This window comes from Phaseolus vulgaris, chromosome 2 (assembly GCF_051622355.1).
Source record: "Phaseolus vulgaris cultivar YP4 chromosome 2, ASM5162235v1, whole genome shotgun sequence".
NCBI lineage: Eukaryota > Viridiplantae > Streptophyta > Magnoliopsida > Fabales > Fabaceae > Phaseolus > Phaseolus vulgaris.
The window spans coordinates 46,891,741-46,917,139 of NC_143499.1; the positions used below are offsets into that span (position 1 = coordinate 46,891,741).

Genomic DNA, 25,399 nt, shown 5'->3' on the forward strand with positions numbered 1-25,399 from the left:
TGCTTGAGGCATAGTGCACTAAGTATGGAATATAAAAACTGTGGTGAGAAGAGCATCGACATATAACATATTCTTATGCCTGTAATAATGTTACCGCCCCAACAATGGACTCTTCTTCACTCCTCTCTTCTATTGTCTGGTTGGAAGAACAGAACATGTTCTTTCCCAATAATGGTTCCTTTAAAGGAACCTCCACCATGTCGCTGCTGTTTATGGCAATCATTCAGATTTTATACTAGGTTTCTTTCCTTCGCCTCTAAATTATGCACACACAAGAGTTCCCCTCCTGCCAAAAAATCTTCCCCAATTTCTCAGTGGGCCTTTTGTGGGTCAATCTTCAAGATATTATGCTCACTTCATTGCCCATTTTGTTTTGGTCCACCAGTTGTTGGCCCATGATTAGATAAAGAGAAAATAAGTATAATTAACTATATATTTTTTATTTACGACTGAAAGTATGGAAAAAATATTTTTTTTAATTGTTTGGTAAAAAAAGTGAAAAAAAAGAGTTATTTTTTCTTATTTGATTGAAAAAAATAAAAAAATGCTTTGGATGATTTAGATGGAATTAAATTAAATTAATTACACTGTATATACATCACTGATTTGAGTTTTTTCCTAAATTTTCACGTCAACTATGAAGAAGTACGTATAAGCTAGAATTCATTGCTTCGACACTAACGTGAATCAAGTGTAACTAACATGATAGGTATATATAAAAGTGTTTCTCTTTCTTATGAAATTATGGTAGCATGTTACTCCTTGAATTAAGAGTGGGTAAAAATTGTTCTTCTTTATGGATTCAGATTGATTGAATATTGGTGGTACATGTTTTTGTAAATTGTTATATTGTATTTTGGTGTTTAAAGGAAGATGAAACCCTTGTTTAATTAAGTTTAAAATTTTAAATTTTCACGCTTCTTACATTTTTAGAAAAAAAAAATGTGTTCACATTCTTCATAATTTAAGAGTAGAGTTTAAGCAAGATTTTAGATGATATTTTATTGTCTTGTACTAAAGTCTTTTTCAGAAACTAGTTTGAGTTATTAGAATATAGGTCTTTTTAAATATAGTTTTTTTATTTAATATCCTATATATCTTTGTATTAATCTTCTCTTCTTCTTTTTAACATGCATGTGAAGAACATATGATTTTTAAGATCCTAATTAGGATATGATATTATTACCTCAATAAAAAAGGCATATATTAGCAATCATGAAATTATGAGCATAAAAAACACATAATCCTGTTAGTGAGAAACTAGTTAAGAGTCATGTTTTGTTTCTACACTACTATCATCAGTATTATCACATGAGTTAATGACCTTGCAATTCTGTTCCTGCACCTCCATGTCTTCTTTCGCCACCATCATAGAAGAAGTAAAATGATAATTTTGACATTTTCTTCTTCTTCATTGAATAGGTCGCTTCCTCTTCCGAGCCGCAGCAACCTCTCTTCCAACTTCCAGCGCCACCTCCGCAGTAGTCCCACAGTACATTTGTATTTTTTGTAATCAAATAATATACATTACGACATAAAAAATATTCATGTTTTCACATTTCAAGATTGAACAATTCAAATTGTCTCCAGATAACACAATCTAGAATTGAAAATGAACATCTTAGATGACAAGGTAAATTTGGAAACTTAAAATCTACGAGTTGGAAGCTGAAATTATGGGGTGCAAGGATGAGTTACTCTTCAATTAATTGATTAAAACAATCCAAGATAATAATTTAGTTACCCACGACAAAAGAAAACAAAAGCAGTATAGAAGTACATAAAGAAAATAGGTAAATGAAATATATATTTTTGCAAAATATCTAGAGGAAATAAGATATATTTGGCCAGTCAAAGTAAAAACAGCAGAGCAAAACTAACCAGAGAGATGAGCTCAGTAGCCAAAATTAATAAATAAATCAAAGAACCAAAATCAAACTCGACGTGACACGTTTTCAGTTCAGGTATGGTTCCGTTCTAAATACAATTCATTTCCCTGTTTTCCCTAGGAAGATTGAAAACCAGAACAAATTTTTGTACAAGTACAAAAAGGCGGCAGCAGTAGATGTTACATGCAAATTTATATTCAACAAAACTAGAGCGAAACTCACAAGACAAGGCCAATTTGGCTAACAAAATAAACAGGTATAGGACCCTGCACAAAACTCCTTTGGCAACCAATTCACTACTTTAGATACCTCACCAGGCCCATCACAAAATCAAAAGATGTTGGCAATTTGATGCCGCTATTTCTTCAAACATTCCAAGAGGAAATTCTTGAGTGAAATCCATTCAAGTGGAATCTGCCAAAGTAGTATATATTCTTGCTCGCATAAATTACATCCCCAATCAAAACACTGTCACCCACTCATGCTACACATGGTAATTCATTCCTACCTTAATAAGAGAAATCTGAGGAATGTTTAGACCTACTGCAGGGGACCGACAATTTTTCCGGAGAAAAGAGTAGAGGTTGATAGCAAACTTCTTTATAAATGATGAGTTCCACTTCGCCTTTACATGAGAATGACCTATTACATACGCTGCTCCAGTGCGCTTGGCTTCTACAAGTTCCATGAGTTCTTCCTTGACACGTGCGTCTTTATATATTACATTTTGCAACTCAAATCGAATTCGTCGTCCAGTGTTGAGTTCAGGCAACTCCTGCTCATACATGGCCTGCAGTCTCTTCAATGTCGGGGATTTACTGCTAGTGACAGTCAAAGCTCCAGGAAGATTAATGTTGTTGCCTTCCTCAAAACCAGAAGATTCGGACATTAGCAATCGTGTCCCAAACTTCCCTGATGTCCTAACCACTGCCATCCGTCCATCCACTGAACCCTCTGCATTTCCAGAGGAACCTTCTGCTTCCAATTGAATGAATTCTGCTATGCTCATCACCAGGTCATTTTCAAAATCATTTTCGTGACTATACACATCCTTATAGCCATTTCGAACAATACAACGATACAATCGGTAAGATTTGGGACCAATTCGGCCAATGAGGTAACGTTCTTCATGCGGCACACAAGGCACTGGCACAGTCTTAACACAAACAAAAACAACCACTTGGTAGAATGCTGGAAGATTTGTCAAGAAATGAGTAAAACTGGCAGGGACTCCAGTAGCCAATTCAGTGTAGATAAGGCCCATTCCAGGAACTCTAACAATCCCAAGACTAGGACCTAATCCAAGGATGGACCTCATTGAAACTTTGTTATGCATGTCAAATAAATACTTTTTCCTAGAACCATAATGCCAAACGTACATAACAACCATGAAGACTGCCGAAAGCACAAGTGGAATCCAGCCACCTCTGAGGATTTTCGTGCAATAGGATGACAGGAAAATAATCTCTATTGAACCAAAGAACAAACCAAATGCCAGAGCAATTATAGGACTTCGATGCCATACAAGGTTGATTACTAGTGATGTCAAACATGTGGTCACAAACACCAAAATTAGATATGCAATCCCTGTAAACAAAAATGAGGTTGTTAAGCATCATGAGTTGAAAAACAGCAGTGAGAGACAAAATGACCCATGACATCAATGTATTTTCATTCACGATTATTAAACCATCTATAACTAAGTAATGTAAAAATGTTTATTCACGGCTAGCATAACTTTTAACCCTAGGATCCAATATTGTGTTGCCATATCATCAACAAAGTCTAACCTATTGGGAAGCTATTACTTTAGCCAACTCTTTTAATAATATCATATTAAATTATTGAATGCAAATTACATAGTTCTTACGTTGACAACAGATCAAAATTATGCTAATTTTCACTCGGTAAAGGTTTCACCTCTATTTTTTAAATAGATGACATTGTATAATGAGAATGTAAAGCTTTTTACAGTGTCATTAAATGTTGCATAGCCTTTTATAAAGCTGGTTTTTGCTGTATCGAGTATGCCAGAGCAGTAGCCGTTATCTCTGATTTCTCAGAGTTGTATTTTCAATTACCCAGATTTATATATAAAGACACACATCAGTGGAGTGTAGTGAAACACTGATTTTCAAATCTAAAAGCTTCAAACTTAGTATCAGAGAACAATCCCACTCTATTGTCCTTCCTTCCATCATTGCGCCTACCGTCGGAAACAGCTATTGTATTGCTGGAAACCACCATCACCAGCAATGCTGGAACCCAATTCTTCTGGCGACTTTAGGGTTGGTGCCCCATCAACCACTGCCCAAGTGGTTCATGTCCAAACTTCGACCCATGTCCTGTCACACGCATGCATCTCACACACTGGTCTGCCACCGTCGGAACATCATCGGGTCTCTTCCACAGGTCTCACCGGAGCTTCTTTGATCTGTTTCAGAGATCATCTTCATCTTCAACTGTATTTTGTATGGTTGGTTGACTTGTACATGTTTTTTTCTCCCACCGAACCTGTTCTGGTCACTCCTAGTTCTCTTGGGTCTGTTTCAGGTCCTATTTTCTCTATTTCTGGGACACCACCGCACCACAAATAAATTAAATGGTAAAAATTACTTATCATGGGCTGTCTCTGGAATTTTGGTTTCTTGGTCAACAATCCCATGAGCATCTAGCAAAAGCGGGTAGTGGATGATCAACAGAGAGTAATGTTTAGTGGAAGAAGCTTGACTTTCAGTTGTTTGACTGAGGCAATTTGTGGGACCACATATTTTAGGGACTCTCTCAGAACCTTTCAAACGTTCATTTTGGAAAAAGACACAGTATTTTTGCTAATGATATACGTCTGTACTACTCAGCTGAGAAATAAATTTCTCTCAAACAGGCCAACCATGATATGAATGCTCATCTAGCTCAAGCGCAAGTTGCAGTGGAAGAACGGAAAATGTTCTTATATGTAGACTCATTGGAAGGAATTAAACTCGACGAGAAATTAAGATTTTAATAACATTCATGGTCAAATATTGACTAGTCAAGAAGTTCATTCTTTGGACAACTTAATTACAAGACTTCTTCATATTCCTACTTTTGTAGAAAGGGAAAATTCAACTGATATGGTTGAATCCTCAGCAATGGTATCTTCCAGAGGAAGAGGTCATAGAAATCGAGGAGGAAGAGGAAGTAGAGGTGATTGTCCCCAATGTTTATATTGCAAGACAATGTGTTATACAGAGGAAAATTGCTACCGTGTTCACTGATTAGAAGAAAAGACAACAAATTGGTCCAAGTTCGAAAAATCTAAAATTAAGATCTTGAGATGGCGCTCAAGAACATCTTCAATGGAAAACCTCAAATAAAAGCCAGTCTTCCTCCACTCCTAGTGTTTCAACATGTGTTTATTGCTAATCAAAGTCCATGGTTTTCTATTCAAGTTTTTTTTATCATATAGTTGGTAATGCTTCTTTGTTTTCTTCCATGATACCCCTTAAATTTCCCCACATTATTTTAGCATATGGGTCCCAAATTTTCTCAAGAGTTGCATTTTCAATTACTCAGATTACACATCAGTGGAAACGTAATGATACACACTGATTTTAAAATCTAAAACCTTCAACTAACATCAAATAATATTGAATAAATAGCATATTGGACAAGAGAAATATAATGGAACTCAAACTATTTTAATTAGATAATAGATATTATAAATAACATTACTTTTAGACAACCTATGATGGGAATTGAGGGTTAGTGGCAGTTGTGTGAGAATGTTGAATAGTAACTTTCATGTTGACAACTCAGGACAGAAAGTTAGAACACACTATTAAATCTGTGTAATAGGGAATCGTTTGTTCCATTGTCTAATATTGTGATTTAACTAACAATACAATTCTCCAATTCACCCACTTACCATAAGCATATCCTATACGGTTCTTGTCTCCTAAACCAACTGTCACAGCCAAGCTGATTATCATAAGAATCCAGTTTATCTCCGGTATATATGTCTGACCAGGGATCCACCTTCTGGAATGTATTGCCTTAACCCGAGGGAAACATTCAAATGCATGGCATTGTTGGACTACAGAGAATGTTGAAGCAATGACAGCCTGACTTGCAACTATTACAGCCAAAGCAGACAACACAAATACTGGCCAGAAGAGAACATCTACAAAAATGAAAAGAAAAAATCTGAAATACATGACAGAGACTTGAAAACATGTACAGCAGTCTCATAAAAATCGAATGGCAGGACATTTTACCAACTCAACTATTTGCTTTATTTACCACTAATGTAAGCTCCTTCCATATATGATGGCAAATGCTAAAAGTAGACCATGAAGTTATTCCTCTGAACACGTGTAATACACAGCACAACACAATGAAAAGTTACAAAAATCAGATACAGGGATAGTCTGAGTGGTTCCTTTTATGGGGAAAAATGTTAATAGAGTACAGAACCAAAATGAAGAAACAATAACAACTAACCCATTAGCTAGGTTTAGCTCAAAAATTATCAATTAGAGTTAAGCTAAACCAATTAACAGTGACTTTTATACATTGAAAAAAAGGGGCAGGTACCAGATCTACTAATTTGTCCACCAACGACTGTCATACATGAAAAATAGTACAGTACAAGTTCAACCTTTTTTGTTCAAAATATAGGAAATTTCCCTAGTTTTATCCAGTTTCACGAAGAATTACATCCTAAATAATAAGTGACATAGACTGGTGGAGATTCTGGCACCTTTTTCCCAAGATCAATAACATTCTAGTTAGAGGTTGAGTTTCACTAAGAAAAAGATAGTGTCACAAACAGTTAATCTATAGATCACTACAGCAATATATAACTTGAAGCAAGACATGATAGATATTACTTTTTTTCAACTCAGAAAATCATAGTACAATTAATAGAAATATAATATCTAAACGAAACCAACTTAAGTTTCTAGAACATTATCAGAATAGGTTTAGATTCCTATGTGTACCTAGGATTACTTGTTTGTTACTCTTTTTTTTCTCATCATTGTATCACAAATCTGTTGTATATAAATATGACCACGTAAGGCAGACCTTTTCAAGCTCAAAATATATTGTTCTCTTTTTCTTTATCTTCTCACGTTGGTATTAGAGCGAGTTGATCATGCTATGGGTAATACCTATTTGTACCTAGAATTACTTGTTTTTAACACTTTCTTTTCTCATCATTTTATCACTGGGTTGTTGCATATAAATATGACCACTTAAGGGAGACCTTTTCTAGCCCTCAAAATATGTTGTCTTTTTCTTTATTTTCTCAAGTAACATATGAAAAACTTAGGCTTCATTAAAAACAAGCTGTGAAAATATAGAATTCTCCAAGAGTAAAGTTGTTGTCAAAGATCTCACATCGACTTGAGATATGACTACATTGTAATATATAAGTATAAATTTCACCTTATTAGCTAGTTTTGTAAGATAAAGTTACACATCTATTTTCTAAGATGGTATCACAGCCTATAATAGTAAGGTTTATTAGACTTATCATGTCACCCGCTATTGAATAACTCAAAAATATCTACTCTCACACTCGAGATGTCCAACCAGATATAGTCAAATTATAGCATATAAGTGGGTGCAAATTTTACACTACAAACCGATTTTGTAGAGTTGATTTAGGCCTAAATCTACTTCATAAGAGTGATCTCTTGACTATTCCATATAAATTGGCCAATATCCAGGTAAAGTTATCAGTGCTGGTATCAGTTCATAATGGACAACTAATGACACAAGGAATAAAAAGATAATACTTAAAAGATAGAAATTAGAATATATTCGATTTGCCGATCAAAAAAAAAAAAAAAAGAATATATTCGATTATTCAAAGAATCCCAACTTATCGCTAGCTCAATGTACTGCTGCTTAGAAAGTTCAGAAATTTTTGTACAATGTAAGTGGTCGAGTCACACTTAGAAGGTTTACACTATTCACTGCATATTTTTCCATTGTCTGTGACAAATAACCTCAAATCCACGTTCTTCTAGAATTACATGAAATGGCCTATCAGGGATACTTTATTCTTAGTATTTACATTAACTGACCTGGAATAGAAGCATAAAAGCTTATAGGCACTGCAGATAAATTCTTGGAAAGAAACGCCGCCTGCCCCATGTATTGAAGAACTAGACATGGGTAAATGATACAATGAAATGCAACCTGCACAGTAACAAGGATACAATAACAGTTACAACAATCATTTTCAAAACAAAATCTATGGAAAAGTTGCCATTCTGTTTTAAATGATGAATCACTATTAAGGCCTCAATTTATTATGTCAAGGACCACAGATGAAGGTAAATTACGTGAATTACATTGCACAACAGATAAATAAACTCAAATTTTGATTTCACATATTCCACTTTAGCCATACCTCTCCTTAACAAATCAAGAATAACTTTTCAGATGTCATTAACCTACAGTTCAATAAAACCTGTACTCCTTCACTTGTTATGCATGTCCATCATTTTAAACAAAGGTTTGTCTTTCATGATACTAATACATACGTGCAATACAAATTAGGTTGTATTTTTCCTTCTTTGTAGCAGCTTTCTATTTGATATTTAGTTCTTTCTTAGAAAATTTCATCAACTGTCTCATAGACTAGGCAGGTATATCAAGTTAAAGTCTAAAAAGTAGTTCACAACTTAGTACACACACTATTACTGACCAATGGAAATCATAACCACCCTTACAAAAAACATTTAGTAAAGTAACACTAATCATTCTCAGTATCCCTTTGAAGGGCCCGTTATGAACAAAACATTGCAATTTAACCATGAAGTCAAAAGCCAACATAATACTTATTGGCCATACATACCCTTATAGGTGTTTGTCTGTAGTAACCAAGGTCTGCAAACATAGCTTCAGTTCCTGTAGATGACAAGAAAAACATAATGAATTTGGCAAGAATAAGGCTTAAGCAGACTTTAGTTTTAAAAGATGCAGACCTGTAACGCATAGAAATACTCCTCCAAGGTTAGTCCAACCATCTTTTCCTGTAAGCCTAAAGAACTTGTATACATAATATGGAGAAAGAGCCTGATATACTCTTGGGTTCCACTTGATGATATTGAAAATGCCAATCATGAAAATAGTCAGTAGCCATAGGATGATTACAGGAGGAAACACGAATGCAACCTTGTAGGAGCCACGATGTTGCATGACAAAGAGTCCAATCAGTAGAACACAAGAAATACAAGACACCATACCTGTGAAATGATAAATACATAAGCTTAGATAGAAAATTTGCATCAAATTTTTTAAGGAAGGAATATAGGACCAGTATCATATAACAAGCATGTCAATTGAGATTAGCATCTTTTACACTTACTTTTATTTGTAATCTTTGCTTCGATTTTCAGGCCTTCAACGGAGGAAAGAACTACAAAAAGAATTCTTATCAGCAGAGGTACAAATAGAGCTAATACAACAATAAAACATCAATCAGCTAAGGTTTCCCACCAGACACAATAACATATTTGTGAGAGAGTAAAAATCGTGTCCTTACCAGAAATGGCAGGCATGAGTGCACCAACGCAAATTGCCATGCAAGCACCTAGTAAAACAAAAATAAGCAAAGCCATCTTTGTATTCTTGTGTCTCTCAATGAATCTTTTCAAAGGTGAGGATGGTATACTTCCATTTGAGGAGCCAGGTTTGTAATATGTAGAAAGCTCCTCATCGGAAGCTTGATGATTAGGAAGCAAACAAAATTTTGCACTTCTGCAAAGCTGTGAATACAAAGCAACAACTCCACCTGTTAAAGTTGAATGTATTAGTATTACCACAATAATTAAGTAATGAGTTAAAAAGAACCTAGGTTGACAGAAAAATAAAAAACAATAGCCCTTACCTTCACCATTATCATCTGCACTTAACATAATAAGTGCATACTTCAACAAAGAAATACTTGAAAGAGTCCAAAAGATCAAAGAAAAAGCGCCAAATATTGCATCCTCATTCTGGACATGTTTCAGTCTTTCGGAAAATATACTTTGATAGACATAAAGAGGGGATAAGCTCAAGTCACCAAACAAAAATCCTAAACTTTGGTATGCCAAAAACAAAAGTTGTCTATATTGAAATTTCCGTTCTACCTGTTAACAGAAAAAAACATGTCATACACATACACAAGGTCTTTAAGTTCAATAGAACAAACTTTAGGTTAAAATTGAAAGCAGTGAACAAAATAAATTACATAGATGTTCAATGCTTCTCTTTCCTATTTCCTCTTCTTCTGCACTAGCATGCAACTCGTGTAATTTGCTCATTTTCCATTAGATAATAAAAGACAAAAGAGGTGCAAAAGAACACAAGTCTTGAACAAAAAGCATCTACTTATAGCGGCTTATGTTCAGGAACAGTTTCATTTTCATTTTCATTTTCTAAGCTTCTACCGACATAGCAAACATTCACCACACTCTCCACACAACAACTTGCATTTCTTTCTCAATTTCTGATGCTGCAAAATATCTTAAATGATGCACGTGATTGCCACAATGCCTTGTGAACTCCCAAACTACACAACAAAACCCTGTCTCATCTCCAGGCTAGTGATCCACAATTACATTGACGATCGAGTTTGAAACAACGGATCCCATTTTCACTTCGCATTCTCTTTTTACAGTTAAAAACTCGAATAAAACGTTGCTTATTCAAGAATTGCTATATCACACATTCATACGTTAGGATTCAATCGATACTAAGAAAATCAAATCTGAAAAGACGGAAAGAAGTGCAGAAAGTTCCAGAAGCATTACAGAGTATATGAAGTATAAGTATACTTCTATGGTCAACTTAGGGTTTTAACTGAGAGGAAAAAGAGGGGAAAACGTACCCCGGTTGATGCACCTCGTTCTCTAATCGTATCTGAACTCATAGCAAAGGCAGAAGAAAACAGAGCAAGAGTTTTTTTGGTTTTGTGAGAGAGCGTTGTCTTGTCGTTGAAATTCTACTCCAACTGTGTATTGGGTTAGGACCGCGAAATTGCCTCCTATGGAAACCGTGTTTCATATTTTATTATTATTTCCACGGTAAACTTAATTTCAATTGCAAAATGTTGTGGCAGTGGTAAAAGTGTCTGGTAAAATCTCAAATCAATCAAATTGTACACTTTCCCTTCTTTTTCTTTCAAAATTCAATCTCTTCTTTTTCTTACAAAATTCAATCTCTTCTTTTTTTAAGAATTTTTAATTTAGAGATTATAATGTTTACATGATAATACATCAAATTACTAACGAAGTATCAAAGGTGACTAAATATTCACATTTTTTCTATTTTTTTAACTTCATCCTTTTAATGTTACAGTGAATTGTTTCCCAGTCTTTTAAAAAAAGTTCGTTTATAAAAAGCAATAGAAAAATTTTAATAATTATGATTGAAAAAAATTTGATTTTCTTTTCATGCAAAATTATATGTTACTATTTTATAGGTTAATTTACGTATTGGTTTAAAAAAGACAAATATCTAATATTACTTTAAATATTTTTACAAATAAATTCTTCAAAAATTAAGATATGTGTATTTTTTATTTGATATTATCTCTTATTTTTATTAAAAATTCTTCTAGTTATGTTTCAATTTTATATTTATTTTCAATCTCATATTGTCCTAAATATATATAAAAAAAAATTAAAAGCAATGTGGTATATTAATGCCGATAAAAAAATGTGGTATATATATATATATATATATATATATATATATATATATATATATATATATATATTGTTTGTTGATATGGTATAAACTTCCACTTAGTTCAAAATCATAAATGATGTGCAAGTTAACATAAAGAAAGAAAAAGTACGTGTATATGTATTTTTTTTTTTTATAAAAACTTTTATGTTAATTATTATTATGCAAGTTCACGTGTATATATATCTTATCTTTTAAATTAAATAAAACATATCTTTTGTTTTTTTATTAAAGTGATATTTATTTTTTTATTATTGAAATGTTATTTATCTCATTTATTACATTTTTAAATACCATATTCACTTAAACTTAAATAAAAAAATTATAAAAAAATGTTTTAAAATAAAAAAATTTAAAGAATTTTTAATAAATAAATAATTTAATTATAGAAAGCTTATTCTTATTTTTTGAAATTTTATTAAATGACGTTCACATTTTAAGAGGAACCTATAATGGAGAACCTATCTTTAATTTCTCCTTATTTTTTTAAGTCGCGTGTCAAGTATTGTTTTAATTATTTTAAAGAGAAAAAACAATTTTATATTATAATAAAAATAAAAAATATATTTAATTTAAAGTAAAATCACATGAATCATGGTCAATCACGGTTGAGATAAGATGAGAAAAAGAATTAAATAAACAATCGAGAATTGGAAAACGTTTGGTCTGCGAAACGAAACTTTGAATTCGATAATTAATTATGTGTAAACAAATATTAACACCTTCCATGTTTCTTATAAAAACGACTCCTGTAATTAATTAAGTATTATTATTTTTTATTTTAAATACTTATATCACTCTAAAATAATTAAATAAAATTTGCATATGTTTTTATTATTTTTTTAAAATTCAATTAGTCACAGTTATTATCATAAAAATTATTATTAAATAATATAAAGATTAATATTATGTTTTTTTATATATTTAGCTCTATATTTGCTCTTATGTTTCTTCAGTTGCAATGAACAATAATATTTAAATAGTAGTTTTAATAGAAAATATTTATATTTTATATTAGATTTTTTAACCCTCATAACTAATGTATATTGAGGGAAACTAAAAGATAGGCCCATATTGGTACTTAAAAAAACATGCTTAATTTAAAAAGGACTATAATATAATAAAAAATTGTCACAAAATTCATCTTTAAGTTCCAAAATAAATAAATAAAACGTATATATCCAATTAATTTATTATATAATTAAGTCATTTAATTAGGAATATCATAGCAATGTATCTTTAAATTTTAAAATTAGAAAAATAATATATCTCATTAATTAATTATTTATATTAAAAACACGAGAAGCTGACTCACGTAATACTTGAAGAATACTGTCTAACTTATCTTATACAATTGTGGGCTTACGAGTCTATCTGTATAAAAAAATGGAAAAAAAAAAAAAAAAAATTATCCATAGTCTCTTAACGTGATTCTAATTTTCCATGAATTTTCCATTTATTTTGCTTATTACTTTTTTTGAGATTCAAAAAGTTATTAATCACATCAGTCAAAGAAATTGGATGCTTTACACACAATGCAATTAGAGTGTTGAGAGTTTGTTTTGGTTTTATTTTTCAATAAAAAGTTACTTGAACCAAGCATATAAATGAAAGGTGGTTTGGTTTAGTTCGATTTTAATGTATATATATTTAACTCGATTACAGTGATCCCTAATTTTAATCAAAATCAAACTAAAACAATGTTTTGCTATTAAATTTTGATTGAATTTTGGTATTGTAAAATTGTTAAATGTTTATTTAAAAATTATTAAGTATTCTATAATTAAAATTTGTCGAATACAAAAACATGCCATGATTTTTTTGTGTATACATGGTTTTACATTTAAGAAACTGTAATAAAATTTATTATCATATTTTTATTTTTGATAAGTATAAATATATTTTAAATATAATAAAATCAAAGTATAAAACAACCTTCAAAAGACACATTGATATATTTTTTTAGTTATTAATTAACTATAAATACATATAATTGTATTTCAATCAGAACATGTTATGTGTATTATAAAATAATAAATTAAAGAGTGATGGTGAGATATCTTTGTATTGTATCATAGTGTATAAGATTTATGTGGTTGTCATTTGTTTAGTGTCTCATGAATTTGAAGGTAAAATATGAGTGAAATATAAATTTTGAAGAAAATGCTACCAAATGATTATATATATATATATATATATATATATATATATATATATATAAAAGACGAATAAGATATTTTGTTCGATAGATTTGGAATATAAAAAGTGTGTATTTATCATAGTTGATGCATATTATATATAAAAAAGAATTTGAATATTTGCACAAATGTTCATGTAGTATCAAGCTATAAAGTAGAGGATGTGGAAGAATGTCAATAAAATAAAATAATGGTCCTCTAACAATTTTTATGGCATCTTCCTATAGTTTCAAGGTTTAATTGATTATTTGCTAATGGACATGATAAAAAAAAGCTTCTTCTTCCTGCACCTCCACGTTTTTCTTTCTGCACCCCACAATTTTAAATATTTCAACATTAACCTTCACCTATAATTTCAAAAGGGGCTACCGGATATCGAAATCCAGTAATATATTCTGGATTCATGAATCCGAAATTGATTAAATTGTGTTTTCCGGATGAGGGAGGTATTCCGGAAGGTAAAAGGTAATAAATTGTTGTTTTTCGGAGTGCTGAATCCAGAAGTCTAAATTGCATTACGGATTGGTAGATCCAGAATTATTTTTTTGTGTTATGAATTCCTGAATCCAGAATGGTCTTTTTGAATTATGAATTGTTGGATCCAGAATAATGTTTTTGACTTATGGATTTATGGATCCGAAATGCAATGATTTTGTTTCATTTTTTATTTATTTGTAAAAGCATGAACATTATTGATGAATTTGAACAATAATTATATGATGGGGTTGATCTGTGGGATGATGATGATATTGAGAAGTCATTATCCATGTTTTTCATCTTCATTAACATGTCTTCTTATAACAGAGGCTGTGGGACGTAGACGATCACTTTGTGAACCTCCTCTCCTAGTCTTCACCAGTACTGTTGAATTACATCATTCTAAGACCAAATTACAAACTAACTAATGAATAAGATGTTGAACAAATACAAACAAAAAAAGCAAATATAAAATTCTATTGAATCCAAAAGAGAGAAAAAAAAGCATTGAATCATTTTTACTAAACAAATATAAATAAACTATAGACCAAAAAAAAAATATTAAATGAAGAAAAAAAGAAGCTCATTGCAAATCATATTTGAAGATAGAAAAAATCTTTTGATGAAGTTTTATATGTTGAAGAAAGGATGACCATAAAAACACAAATTCGGATAAAAAAATTCGGAATCTTCCCGGATCCACAAATTCGGAACCTTCCGGATCCACAAATTCAGAATCTTCCTAGAACCACAAATCTGGGATTTTACTGGAAGCAAAAATTCAAGATTTTACCATATTTTGTGATCCGAAATTCTATCGGATTCTAGAACTTGGAATGGAAGAAAACACTTATGGAAACAAAAATCCATAAAAGAAACGGATGTGCAGATCCGAAAGCAAAGAAATTTACTTACCTTTGTCATGAACACTCTAAATCACCAACAAAAAATGTGAGATTGAAAGAGAAGGATTTGGAGGTCTTGCACTGCTGCTAGAACATGAAAGCGTGCTGCTACTGGAACATGAAAGACAAGGCTGCGCAAGAGAGCATCCTTGCCTGCACCTCTTTAGGGTCTTTTTAGGTTAAGAATATTTTTGGAATTTTAAAAATTAATAAGGGTGATTTAGTCTTTTCATAAGAGTGTGGGGGTGCAGGAAGAAAAATATGGAGGTGCAGGAAGAAACTGCCTAAAAAAAATGGTTGACAACTTCGATATCTAATATATATTCTATTTTTCCAATTTTTTTTGAGTGAGACAATAAACTTTATACTTAGACTAATTGTAGATAAAATGAACTAGTCTCATAACTTAAGTGTTAACCACATTTCATAACTAATTTTATTGGTCATTTAAAACCTTCCACCTTGAAGGGCAAATATATCCTATTATCTATTGTCATTTTATTATGTCCTAAACAATCTAAAAATTGACATAATTATTTATCTAAGTTACTTGATAAATGATTTAATAATTTTGTGGGAGGAAGAAATCAAACTCTTTAATTTATGACTAAACTAGTAAGCAAAGATCAAATTAATTAAAAATATAAAATAAAACCCAAATTATTACTACTAAAAGAAAATTATTTAAAATTTGAAAATACCTATTGAAAGTAATAACACGTGTGCACAAAACATGTGCTGTTTTTGTAACTCTTAAGTTCCTATATAATAACATTATGATTACGTTCCTATATATAATAACATTATGATTACTTCCTATATAATAACATTATGATTATGTTACTTTTAACAACTAAATAAGTTTTGTTTGGGAGAGTACTAAAGTATTTTTTAATTAAAAATTATAGTTTTTAAACAGTTTTGGGTGTTAATTAATATATGAAGAAAAGCAAGAAAATAAACATGGTAGATGAAAAAATGTGATGTTTAACATCATTTAATTAGCTGTGAATAAGCTGTTTAACATCATTTAAGTATCCCTCCAACACAAAGAAAAATGTCACACAAAACAAGAAACCATGAAAAGAGAAACCAATTAGCTTAGTCACCAACATTCGAACAAGTTGATATCCGCACGAAGCCTGAAGTAAACTTCCCCTTCAAATGCGTCGGTAGAGAGAGTGGCCACCCCCCTGGTCATGAAGAAATCACCAGTCCCTCCAATCACAGAAATGTCCCTGGTTTTATTCATCAAAGGGTCTGCACCTGCGAAGTTGATGCTACCCTTATGCTGCGTCGAGTTGAACACAAAGGAGAACCCAAGCCAAGCCGTGAAAATCTCCTTCTTATCGTAAATGTAAAACCCTTGGGCACGTCCCACGGGTGGTGAGTGCAGATTGTTGTCCAAGGTGATAGGGTCGTCGAACACAACCACGTCACCGAAATGGTTCTGCCCTGCTAGTATGGTCCTATTCCCCCATGCTGGTGTTCCCACAATGGCTGAAGTTGCATTCTTGGAGTTATGGCCATTGTAAATTATGTCGTGGAAATAGAACACCAGCTTCTTGCAGGGCTCACGAACCCTTTTTTCTCTCCAATGGTTCGGAGAACCCCAAGATCCCACCGCCATCATTAGGAAGAAGACGAGAGCCAAAATGAACCTCGTGAGTTCCATTGTTAATGATGCCTCAATTATGGAAATATTGGGTCACCAACTTGTAATTTATAAGCACGGGTCTAGAGACTCTAGTGACTATACCCATAAAGCAAAGTTGCAGTTAATTAAATATATCCCTGCAAAGACTTTCAAGTTTAACATGAACCAATGTTGTAGAAGGTTAGCAACTTATTATTATAATGCCATTTTTATGTTTAGGTGAACCTTTTAAGCTGACTGAATAACACTGTTTCTCTTTTGGTGATGACTTCTTTTTGTATATCTAGCATATAGTTAGGCTTGGCTTTGAAGGAAAAGTTATAATAAATATATTAAGTAAACTTTAAGCCTAACTCAATCCCATAAAATCGGTTTATGGGATGGGTTTGCACTCAGTTATATCTTCAACACTCCTCTTACGCTGAGAGTGACAACTTGTGCGTGGGATAATATATTATGGGTGGTCCGATAACGGCCTGATAAACCTAACAAATTTTCGCTATGATAAATTTGAAAATGGTTCTGATACCATATTACAAAGTGAACTTTAAGTCCAACTCAACCCCATAAAACCAGCTTATGGGATGAAGTTTGCACCCACTTATATACAATGAAATGTCATAATCTCCCGTCGATGTGAGATCTCCAACAAAATAAAACAAAAAAAATCATACATTTACAACCTACATTTTTTTATATAATTACATTACAATCTTCAATATTATTATTTTAATATCTTTTATATCATTTAATTTTAAATTTATATTTTATTAACACATCATATCATCAAGAATTATATATCTGTTAGAGTATCATTTTCCATTTAAGGAAACAGAATTGTAAGAGTGCTTAATTTTTGGTTGCTTTGAGTCTACGACATGCGAAATCATTGGATGAAGACGTAAAGAGGAATAAGACAAAGTACTAAACGTGTTTTTGGTGTAACTACAACTGGACCTGCTGCTGGTTGGTTGGTTGCGTCGACCCACCCAAGCAAACCTCATCCAACTCCACTACTCGGATGAATCTTTTTTAGTTTTAATAAATGAAATAGCTTGTGCTATTCTCTTATAATTATCAAATGTTTAAGGATTTGCTTTTTTCTTTTATACTTACAATTTAATATATGCTAATTATAACGTTATTTCTTCAACTTGTAATATTTGTTCAGTTATTTATTCTTATTGAAAATGAACTCGACTTTTTCAAAATGAAAACATAATTGTTCGAAAAAATGGTAGGAAAATGTTTAGTGTTTTACTTTGTCAATTGTTTATTGAAAACACTAATTTGTAATTGTGATTTAGTAAATATAATTTTAAAATTGTTTTATTTAAGAAAAAAATATTCTCCAGTTGTAATTTGACAAAGGTGGTCAAATATATCAACACTCGAAATTAAATTCAATCTTTTAGGATTGATCACTAAATTGATAAAATTTGAAAGCAAATTCATTTATGAAAGAAAAAATTGACACTCAATTTAATAAAAGTTAATTTTTTTATAAATAGCTATAAAATGAATACATTTTTTGAATAAATACACTAGAATTAATATATTCATAATTTTTTTTATCTTACACAAATATTTAAAATAAATAAAATATATAATTAAATATTAAATATTTAGTTATTTAATGAATTATTAATATTATATATATATATATATATATATATATATATTAGAGAGAAGTGGTTAAGTGGATGTTACGACTATTCTTGATCGGGTAGTTACTCCTACTTAAATACTTCTTTCTCTGGTGTCTCATACGTGTGTGAGTTTTGTACATGTATGGTTTTTTATATTTTATTTATTATAGAACGTGGGAGTACGTGAGATCACGTGCAAAAGCGATTCTCAGGTTATGGTCGGCCAAATCAAATGAGAGTTCGAGGTGAAAGAGCCCCTGCTACAGCGCTACTACCATGTTGTCCGAAACAGCATCGCCTGGTTCCACAAGGCACATGTGCAGCACATACTGAGACAGGAGAACAAAAGGGTCGATGCCTTGTCTAGACTGTCGGTTACAAAGAAGAAGAGCCACTAACGATCAGTTATACGGATAAGGCTAAGACACCCCAGTGTGTCGAAAACTGAATGTCTTGCTGTTGCCGAGACTAAGGATGACAACCGGATGACCCCCATCATCCAGTACCTCAAGGACGGCACATGTAAGCCAGAAGAAGAAAAAACAATGAAGCAGCAGTGTGCCCGGTACACTATGATAAACAAAGATCTATACCGAAGAGGCTAATGCATCACCAGCGAGCAAGCCGAGTATGTCCTGACCGAGATACAGCAAGTGGTCTGTGGAAATCATTCGGAGGCACGGATGATGACTTCTAAAGTCCTCAAAGAAGGCTACTATTGGCCGACCGTTCAAGGAGACTGCGCTGAGTACGTGAAAAAATGCACCAAATGCCAAAAGTTCGGCCCCCTCCATCATGCTAAACCAGAAACGCTGCACAGTCTCATCTCCCCATGGTCGTTCGCCATCTGTGGAATGGACATCATCGACCCTTTCGCGTTAGGAAAATGGCAGACCAAGTTCCTCCTGGTAGGAATTGACTATTTTACTAAATGGATCGAGGTCGAGCCACTCGCATCCATTTCAGCAAAAAACGTTCAAAATTTCGTGTGGCGAGGTATCGTGTGTCGGTTCGGCATCCCTAACACTAACACGATAATAACTGATAACGGTTGACAATTCATTTACCAAGGACTACAATCCTTCTATGTCAACCTCGACATCAAGTCAATCACAACTTCGGTCGAGCACCTGCAAACCAACAGGCAAGTCGAGGCCGCAAAAAAGGTCATATTGAACGAGCTGAAGAAACGTCTCGGAAAAGCGAAAGACCGATGGACAAAAGAGGTGATAGAAGTACTAAGGGCATACATATGCACACCCCAAACAACCGCACAGGAAACACCGTACAACCTAACATACGGGACCGAAGCGATGATCCGGTCGAAGTGGGCGAGCCCACCATACGACAACAAATGTTCGATCTCACCTTAAACGAGGAAAGCCTAGCGGTCAATAAAATTATGTAGGGATCCACTAATCATGGGATTCTATCATTATTAAATTAATTGTATATAAAATTGCGTACAATAATGTACAATAATTGTGTACAATTTGATAATTATTATTTCCTTAATATTCCCCTCAAGTTGGTAGATGAAGATATGAATTCCCAACTTGTGTCGTAGTGTCAAAAAATTTTTCCTTTCGCGGTACCTTCGTAAAAGTATTTGCGAGCTGGTATTGTGTCAGTACATATGAAGAACGAATTATCTCAATTTGTAACTTTTCTCGTACAATGTGCCAGTCATTGGATGAACATAAATAAATATCCTAAAATTCAACTAATATTTGAAAATGAAATCGTAATCATAGTAAAAATAACGTGAAAGTGTACATTATTTTCCAGTTGGTTTCAAATTGTTATATAGTTAGGTTTGTGACCCAATTTTTTAAAATTCAATGAACACGGTTTCTTCAATATTCAATTCAACTATTAAATAATATGTACACATCCCTTTCCATTTTGATCCGCTAAATAAGAGATCATGTCTGGCAAAAAAGGCATTAGTAACGAGTCCAATGGAATGTTTTGTATGCTTCAAAGATTTATACCTATGTTCAGGGGATGAGTTTCTTGAGGCTCAAGAGCAATGAAAAAGGGTGGAGGGGATGAGTTTTTTGAGGCTCAAGAGCAATGAAAAAGGGTGGAGGGGATGAGTTTCTTGAGGCTCAAGAGCAATGAAAAAGGGTGGAGCCTTCAAAGATTTATACCTATGTTCAGGGGATGAGTTTCTTGAGGCTCAAGAGTAATGAAAAAGGTGGAGCCTTCAAAGATTTATACCTATGTTCAGGGGATGAGTTTCTTGAGATTCAAGAGTAATAAAAAAGGGTGGAGCTTGAATTTGGGGGAATTGGGTTGGATTTGGAATCTTATAACCTTTCCATTTCTTAACACTTGGTATCTAACTAATTATTCTATCAGCTTCAAAGATTGCTTTAAAAAGGGAAGTTGCTTTACTAGTTAAACGTATTTCTAATTTAGATAAAGAATAAGGAAATAGGGATCATACCAATGCTGTAGCATAAAGATTTCAAAAAAGAGTGTGGGGCAATTTTGTTTAGTTCATTACGATATCTAGCAGCATCCTGAAAAGATAAAGGAAAATGTGTCTAAATGTAAAACTAATAAGGGAATCTTACCTCAAAAGAAATACACATAAAAATACTAAGTCACGTATAAAAATACTAAGTCACGTTTTGTCAATTCAAGGTGAATGATGTGAGGAGAGCTGATCAGATATAGGATTAGAAAAAAATGGATGTAGAGTATGAAAGTTGAGATATATACATATTATTTAATAGTTGAACTGAATATTGAAAGAAACAATGTTCATTGAATTTTAAAAAATTGGATCAGAAACCTAACCATTTTGAATTTTACTATGATTAGGATTTCATTTTCAAACATTAGTTGAATTTTACGATATTTTTATGAAGGCACAAGGAACATTTTTTGACGACGTTAGGACACAAGTTGGGAGTTCATATTTTCACCTACCAACTTAAGGGGAATATTAAGAAAATAATAATTATCAAATTATACGTAATTATTGTATGCAATTATGGTACATTATTGTACGATATTGAACGCAATTATATGCAATTAATTTAATACTGATAGAATTTTATGATTAATGGATCCCTACATAACACTTGTATATATTTACTGTATATGGAGTTATGTAAATACAAACAAAAGAATAAAAAGATTTTCATTTTTCTTACCATTTTCTTATATAATTTTTGTTTGTTACCTATTGCTTCATATTCTCTCCAAAACCAATCCTATTAGAATTATTGTAATTCCTCTACCAACCAAAAATAGACAACAATTATCCTACCACATTACATCTCCTTGGTATATATACTGCAACATAAGCACTCCTTTTGCCCGACAGCCACTCTAGGTGGTATGCCCCCTTCACCTACTGCACGAATTTGGAAAGGACTTTGATGAGAACTTGTCGTCCGTCTTCCTGACTTCACTGTGCATCCTGCTAGGGAGATGAAACATAGAGAACTATTAAAGGTCCAACGAGAAAAATTGAAAAAGAAAACACGCAAAGGCATGTAAGCTTTATATTAAAAGCATTTTAACACCTATGATCTAAATCAATCCAATTCAACACAAATTATTTTCAGTTTCATTTATATTAGATGAAATCTAACTTAATCCAAAACTAATCCACTTTTATATGTGACACAAAACTCATTGAATTATATTATATATTGTTTATGTCTAAAAATTAGTTTAAACAAATTTATTATGACTTTATTTATTCACTTACTAAGCCTTGAATTAATTTTTTTTATAAATATTGTATTATTTTTAATTAGATTGATACTTGAAAATTATAATTTTAATAAAAAAAAGTCTTTTAAAATCTTGATCCAATTGATCAAACTCAAACTAAATCGTTCAAAAGTAAGTTAGATTAAATTGGGTATAACATAAAAAAAAATGCAAAAATTTGATTCAATTCTATACTTGTTTTTAAAGGATTTAGTAATGAGTTCACCCAAATTCTACTCAACCTAATCCAGAACACCCTATGGAGAAACAAATGGGAATATAAATTGTAAAGTGTGTTTTTACATAGTTGAAATCACTCTCCCCAAGGAAGAGGCGTCATCATTAATACAATTGAATATCCAACATATCTCTTCACCTAAGCAATCAATATTTCAATAGTAAAATTAGATATTTGTCAGTGGTTCAACAAGTTCAATAATCGGTCGCATAATTCAATGAATGTTATTTGAATAAACTATTACTATAATAGACTCAGAATGCTTTGATACCATATTTAAAGAGGACTTTAAATTTAATTTAAATTTATAAGATAAGTTTATAAAATAAGATTTACATATATTTTTATACTATACTTTGGTAATCTCTTTATCCCAAAAGTCAATGATGTGGTTTACATGTTACATGTTTTATTCTTCATATTCGTTTTTAACTATTTTAATTGTTGACAACGTATACACAAGTTCACATCACAACCTTTCTTATATTTTACATATGAAGTTGAGTATAATTGTTTCAGATAAGAGTATAGGTGACTTTCAACCAAGAACATTCAAGGTGGTCGAGGATAAGTATATCCTTTATCAGTGTGTTTCAGATGATCATTTTTGCAGAGCGTAATCTGATACATATGAACAAATTCTAACATCTTCGTCTTTGATCATGATTCTGTCTTAATTGAGCGATTAATTAATTGAGATCTCTTGATTTATGCTATAATATTACGTTAGATACACAGATCGAAAAATGACCCGTAAATTGCCAACTATCGGGTCAGATCCATGATCTTAAATGTTCTTCAGCCTCAGGCGTAGACCAATGAGACTATGGTGAGTTGGAGCTCAAAAGATGAACCATATATTACATTCCTTCGGACTAAGCCCATGACTTTACACTATTAGTGTAGTTGATATCTGTTTCACCAAACTACTGCTTATTGATTCAATTAGTTATCACTCTACTAGAGATTAGATGTTGAGTTTTTGCCTGAATGTTTGTAGCAACTTAGAAACAGATTACCTTGGGAAACATGATTTCTATGAAATCAGTTCTTTTTCTTTTGCTAGCTTTTACATTTCAGTCGTAGAAAATTACTCATATGGTGAGCAGAAGAAAAGTGGTGAGAAATAGCAAGAACGAAAGAAGAGAACTATGTTGTATAAAAAGGTGTCAACAGAAGGAAAGCATTGTGAACAGTAGTGAAAGCATTGTGAACAGTAGTGATGTAAGGAGTCAATACTAAGTATATATGGATACTGACATGCTGATAAAATAAAAATATGGATACTGATAATGAGAGTAAAATGTATATATTCTTTTAAATGCATCTAATATCCATCTTACTCCTAATGCAAACACACCTTATTTTCGAAGTCTGTTTCCAAAGTTTAGTGTTAGACTTGATTACTTCTCTTAATTCTTGAATCAAATATTAATAAAAATATTACCCCACGAAGAAATTTTTTTTTTCTAGCATGTGTCAATATAAAACCTCGTTGACTAATAAATTCGAGTAATCAATTTAATTAGGTTCAGTTATTCGATGGTCTAGGGAATTTTGAGTTGAAATCCAAACTTGTAGATTGATACAATAAAATCTCTGCGAAGAGAAACGTAGCCATAATCCAATATCCAATCTAAAACATTTGATCAAGATGAACATAGTTTATTTAGCAAGGAGTTGTAGTATCACCACCACTCGTAGAACTTGATATCAACATGAAGTCGAAAGTAAACTTCGCCTTCAAATGCATCGGTCATAATGGTGGCAATTCCTCTGTGCATGAAGAAATCGCCAGTGCCACCAGTCACTGAGATGTCTCTAGTCTTCTGCATGATGGGGTCAGCTCCAGCGAATGTGATGGTTCCCTGATGCTCAGTGCTGTTAAGAACAAACGTAAATCCTAGCCACGAAGTGTAAGTGTTCTTGGTGTCATAGATGTAAAAGCCTTGAGCCCTTCCCACGGCTTTTGAGTGAAGGTTGTTGTCCAACGTGATGGGGTCATCGAAAACCACTATGTTTCCAAAGTGGAACATGCTCGCCAGTTTGGTTAAGTTACCACCTTCTGGGGCTCCCACTATTGCAGACGTTGCATTGCCTGCATTGTTTCCATTGTAAATGATGTCGTGGAAGAAGAGGACCAAGTTTTTGCATGGTGCAAATTGCTTCCTCTTCACGGCTGAACATGAAACAAGCAGCATCAAGAAAATGATGAGGGAAACTTTGCCACCCATTATATCCCAAGAAAAGTAAAACAAGAGGGAGAGAAACACACTAGAGTATTTATTCTATAGCCAAGAATACTTTGGGAACTTTGTGTGATGTTCTTACATAGTTCTAGTGTCCTTTTATAAGGACTTGATGATTCTCCAATTTCTTGAAAACAATTGGTAGGAAGTAGGAAGAAGTTTAATAATTGTAAAATTTGTTTGTACTTTTGTACACAAATATGTATCTACGTTTCAAATGATATTATGCATCGGTATCTACAAGTAAGACTTTTTTGGCCATGTTAAAGAACTTTAATTAAAAAATGTTCCTTAATTAACTTTTTGCCATTAGCCGAATATTAATTCTGATAATATTAAGAATAATAATTAAATATAGTATATCTCCAATAGTAACTTTAAGATTTAAACTCTTTGTAATTAAAATTTGCTTAAAATTACATATTAATTTAAGCTCTTATTATTCTGGTTCTGTTTAACCTTTTTTTTTCATTAAGTTGTGTGTACACAAGCTCACCCTTATAATATGTCTTTTTCAATTCAATAGTAATATATTATTATACAATAACAATGCTTAAAAGAACACAAACAGTTACAAAAAGTCAAAGAAATCTTTTCCTAAAAGAAATAGAGAATAAAACGAGTAAACTTACTCCACATCTTTATTCCTCAGTGCACAGTTACATTCATCTGT

The 25,399-nt window shown here is 32.3% G+C and overlaps 3 protein-coding genes across 4 annotated transcripts; all 3 read right to left on the reverse strand.

Moving 5' to 3' along the window:
- Positions 1-1,889: 1,889 nt before the first annotated feature.
- LOC137812693 (potassium transporter 3) lies at positions 1,890-10,934 on the reverse strand. 2 transcript variants are annotated; one of them, XM_068614857.2, is made up of 9 exons: positions 10,759-10,934; positions 9,775-10,018; positions 9,430-9,678; positions 9,253-9,303; positions 8,870-9,130; positions 8,740-8,792; positions 7,964-8,078; positions 5,797-6,051; positions 1,890-3,476 (listed from the first exon to the last, which is right to left on the reverse strand). In XM_068614857.2, exons 1-9 carry the CDS (start codon positions 10,798-10,800, stop codon positions 2,374-2,376), a joined length of 2,373 nt encoding a protein of 790 aa, XP_068470958.1. In that variant the 5' UTR covers positions 10,801-10,934; the 3' UTR covers positions 1,890-2,373. The 2 variants fall into 2 exon arrangements, with proteins under 2 accessions (XP_068470958.1, XP_090155245.1); XM_090299119.1 differs by lacking the exon at positions 5,797-6,051 and having other exon boundaries at positions 10,759-10,920.
- Positions 10,935-16,169: 5,235 nt separating this feature from the next.
- On the reverse strand, positions 16,170-16,988 carry LOC137812694 (dirigent protein). Its single transcript, XM_068614858.2, has one exon. It carries the CDS (start codon positions 16,871-16,873, stop codon positions 16,304-16,306), a length of 570 nt encoding a protein of 189 aa, XP_068470959.1. The 5' UTR covers positions 16,874-16,988; the 3' UTR covers positions 16,170-16,303.
- A 7,044-nt stretch (positions 16,989-24,032) lies between these two features.
- LOC137812695 (disease resistance response protein 206) lies at positions 24,033-24,830 on the reverse strand. Its single transcript, XM_068614859.2, has one exon. The coding sequence runs from the start codon at positions 24,709-24,711 to the stop codon at positions 24,166-24,168; it is 546 nt and encodes a 181-aa protein (XP_068470960.2). The 5' UTR covers positions 24,712-24,830; the 3' UTR covers positions 24,033-24,165.
- Positions 24,831-25,399: the final 569 nt, after the last annotated feature.

What these genes read in the sequence shown, in the direction of transcription:
- LOC137812693 (XM_068614857.2), bottom strand. Translation starts at nt 10,800, where the DNA reads ATGAGTTCAGATACGATTAGAGAACGAGGTGCATCAACCGGG. An exon ending in TGCAGATGATAATGGTGAAG is followed by an intron (nt 9,679 to 9,774) that starts GTAAGGGCTATT and finishes CAACTTTAACAG; the next exon opens with GTGGAGTTGTTGCTTTGTAT. An exon ending in CTTTTATGCTTCTATTCCAG is followed by an intron (nt 6,052 to 7,963) that starts GTCAGTTAATGT and finishes TCATTTTTGTAG; the next exon opens with ATGTTCTCTTCTGGCCAGTA.
- LOC137812694 (XM_068614858.2), bottom strand. Translation starts at nt 16,873, where the DNA reads ATGGAACTCACGAGGTTCATTTTGGCTCTCGTCTTCTTCCTAATGATG.
- LOC137812695 (XM_068614859.2), bottom strand. Translation starts at nt 24,711, where the DNA reads ATGGGTGGCAAAGTTTCCCTCATCATTTTCTTGATGCTGCTTGTTTCA.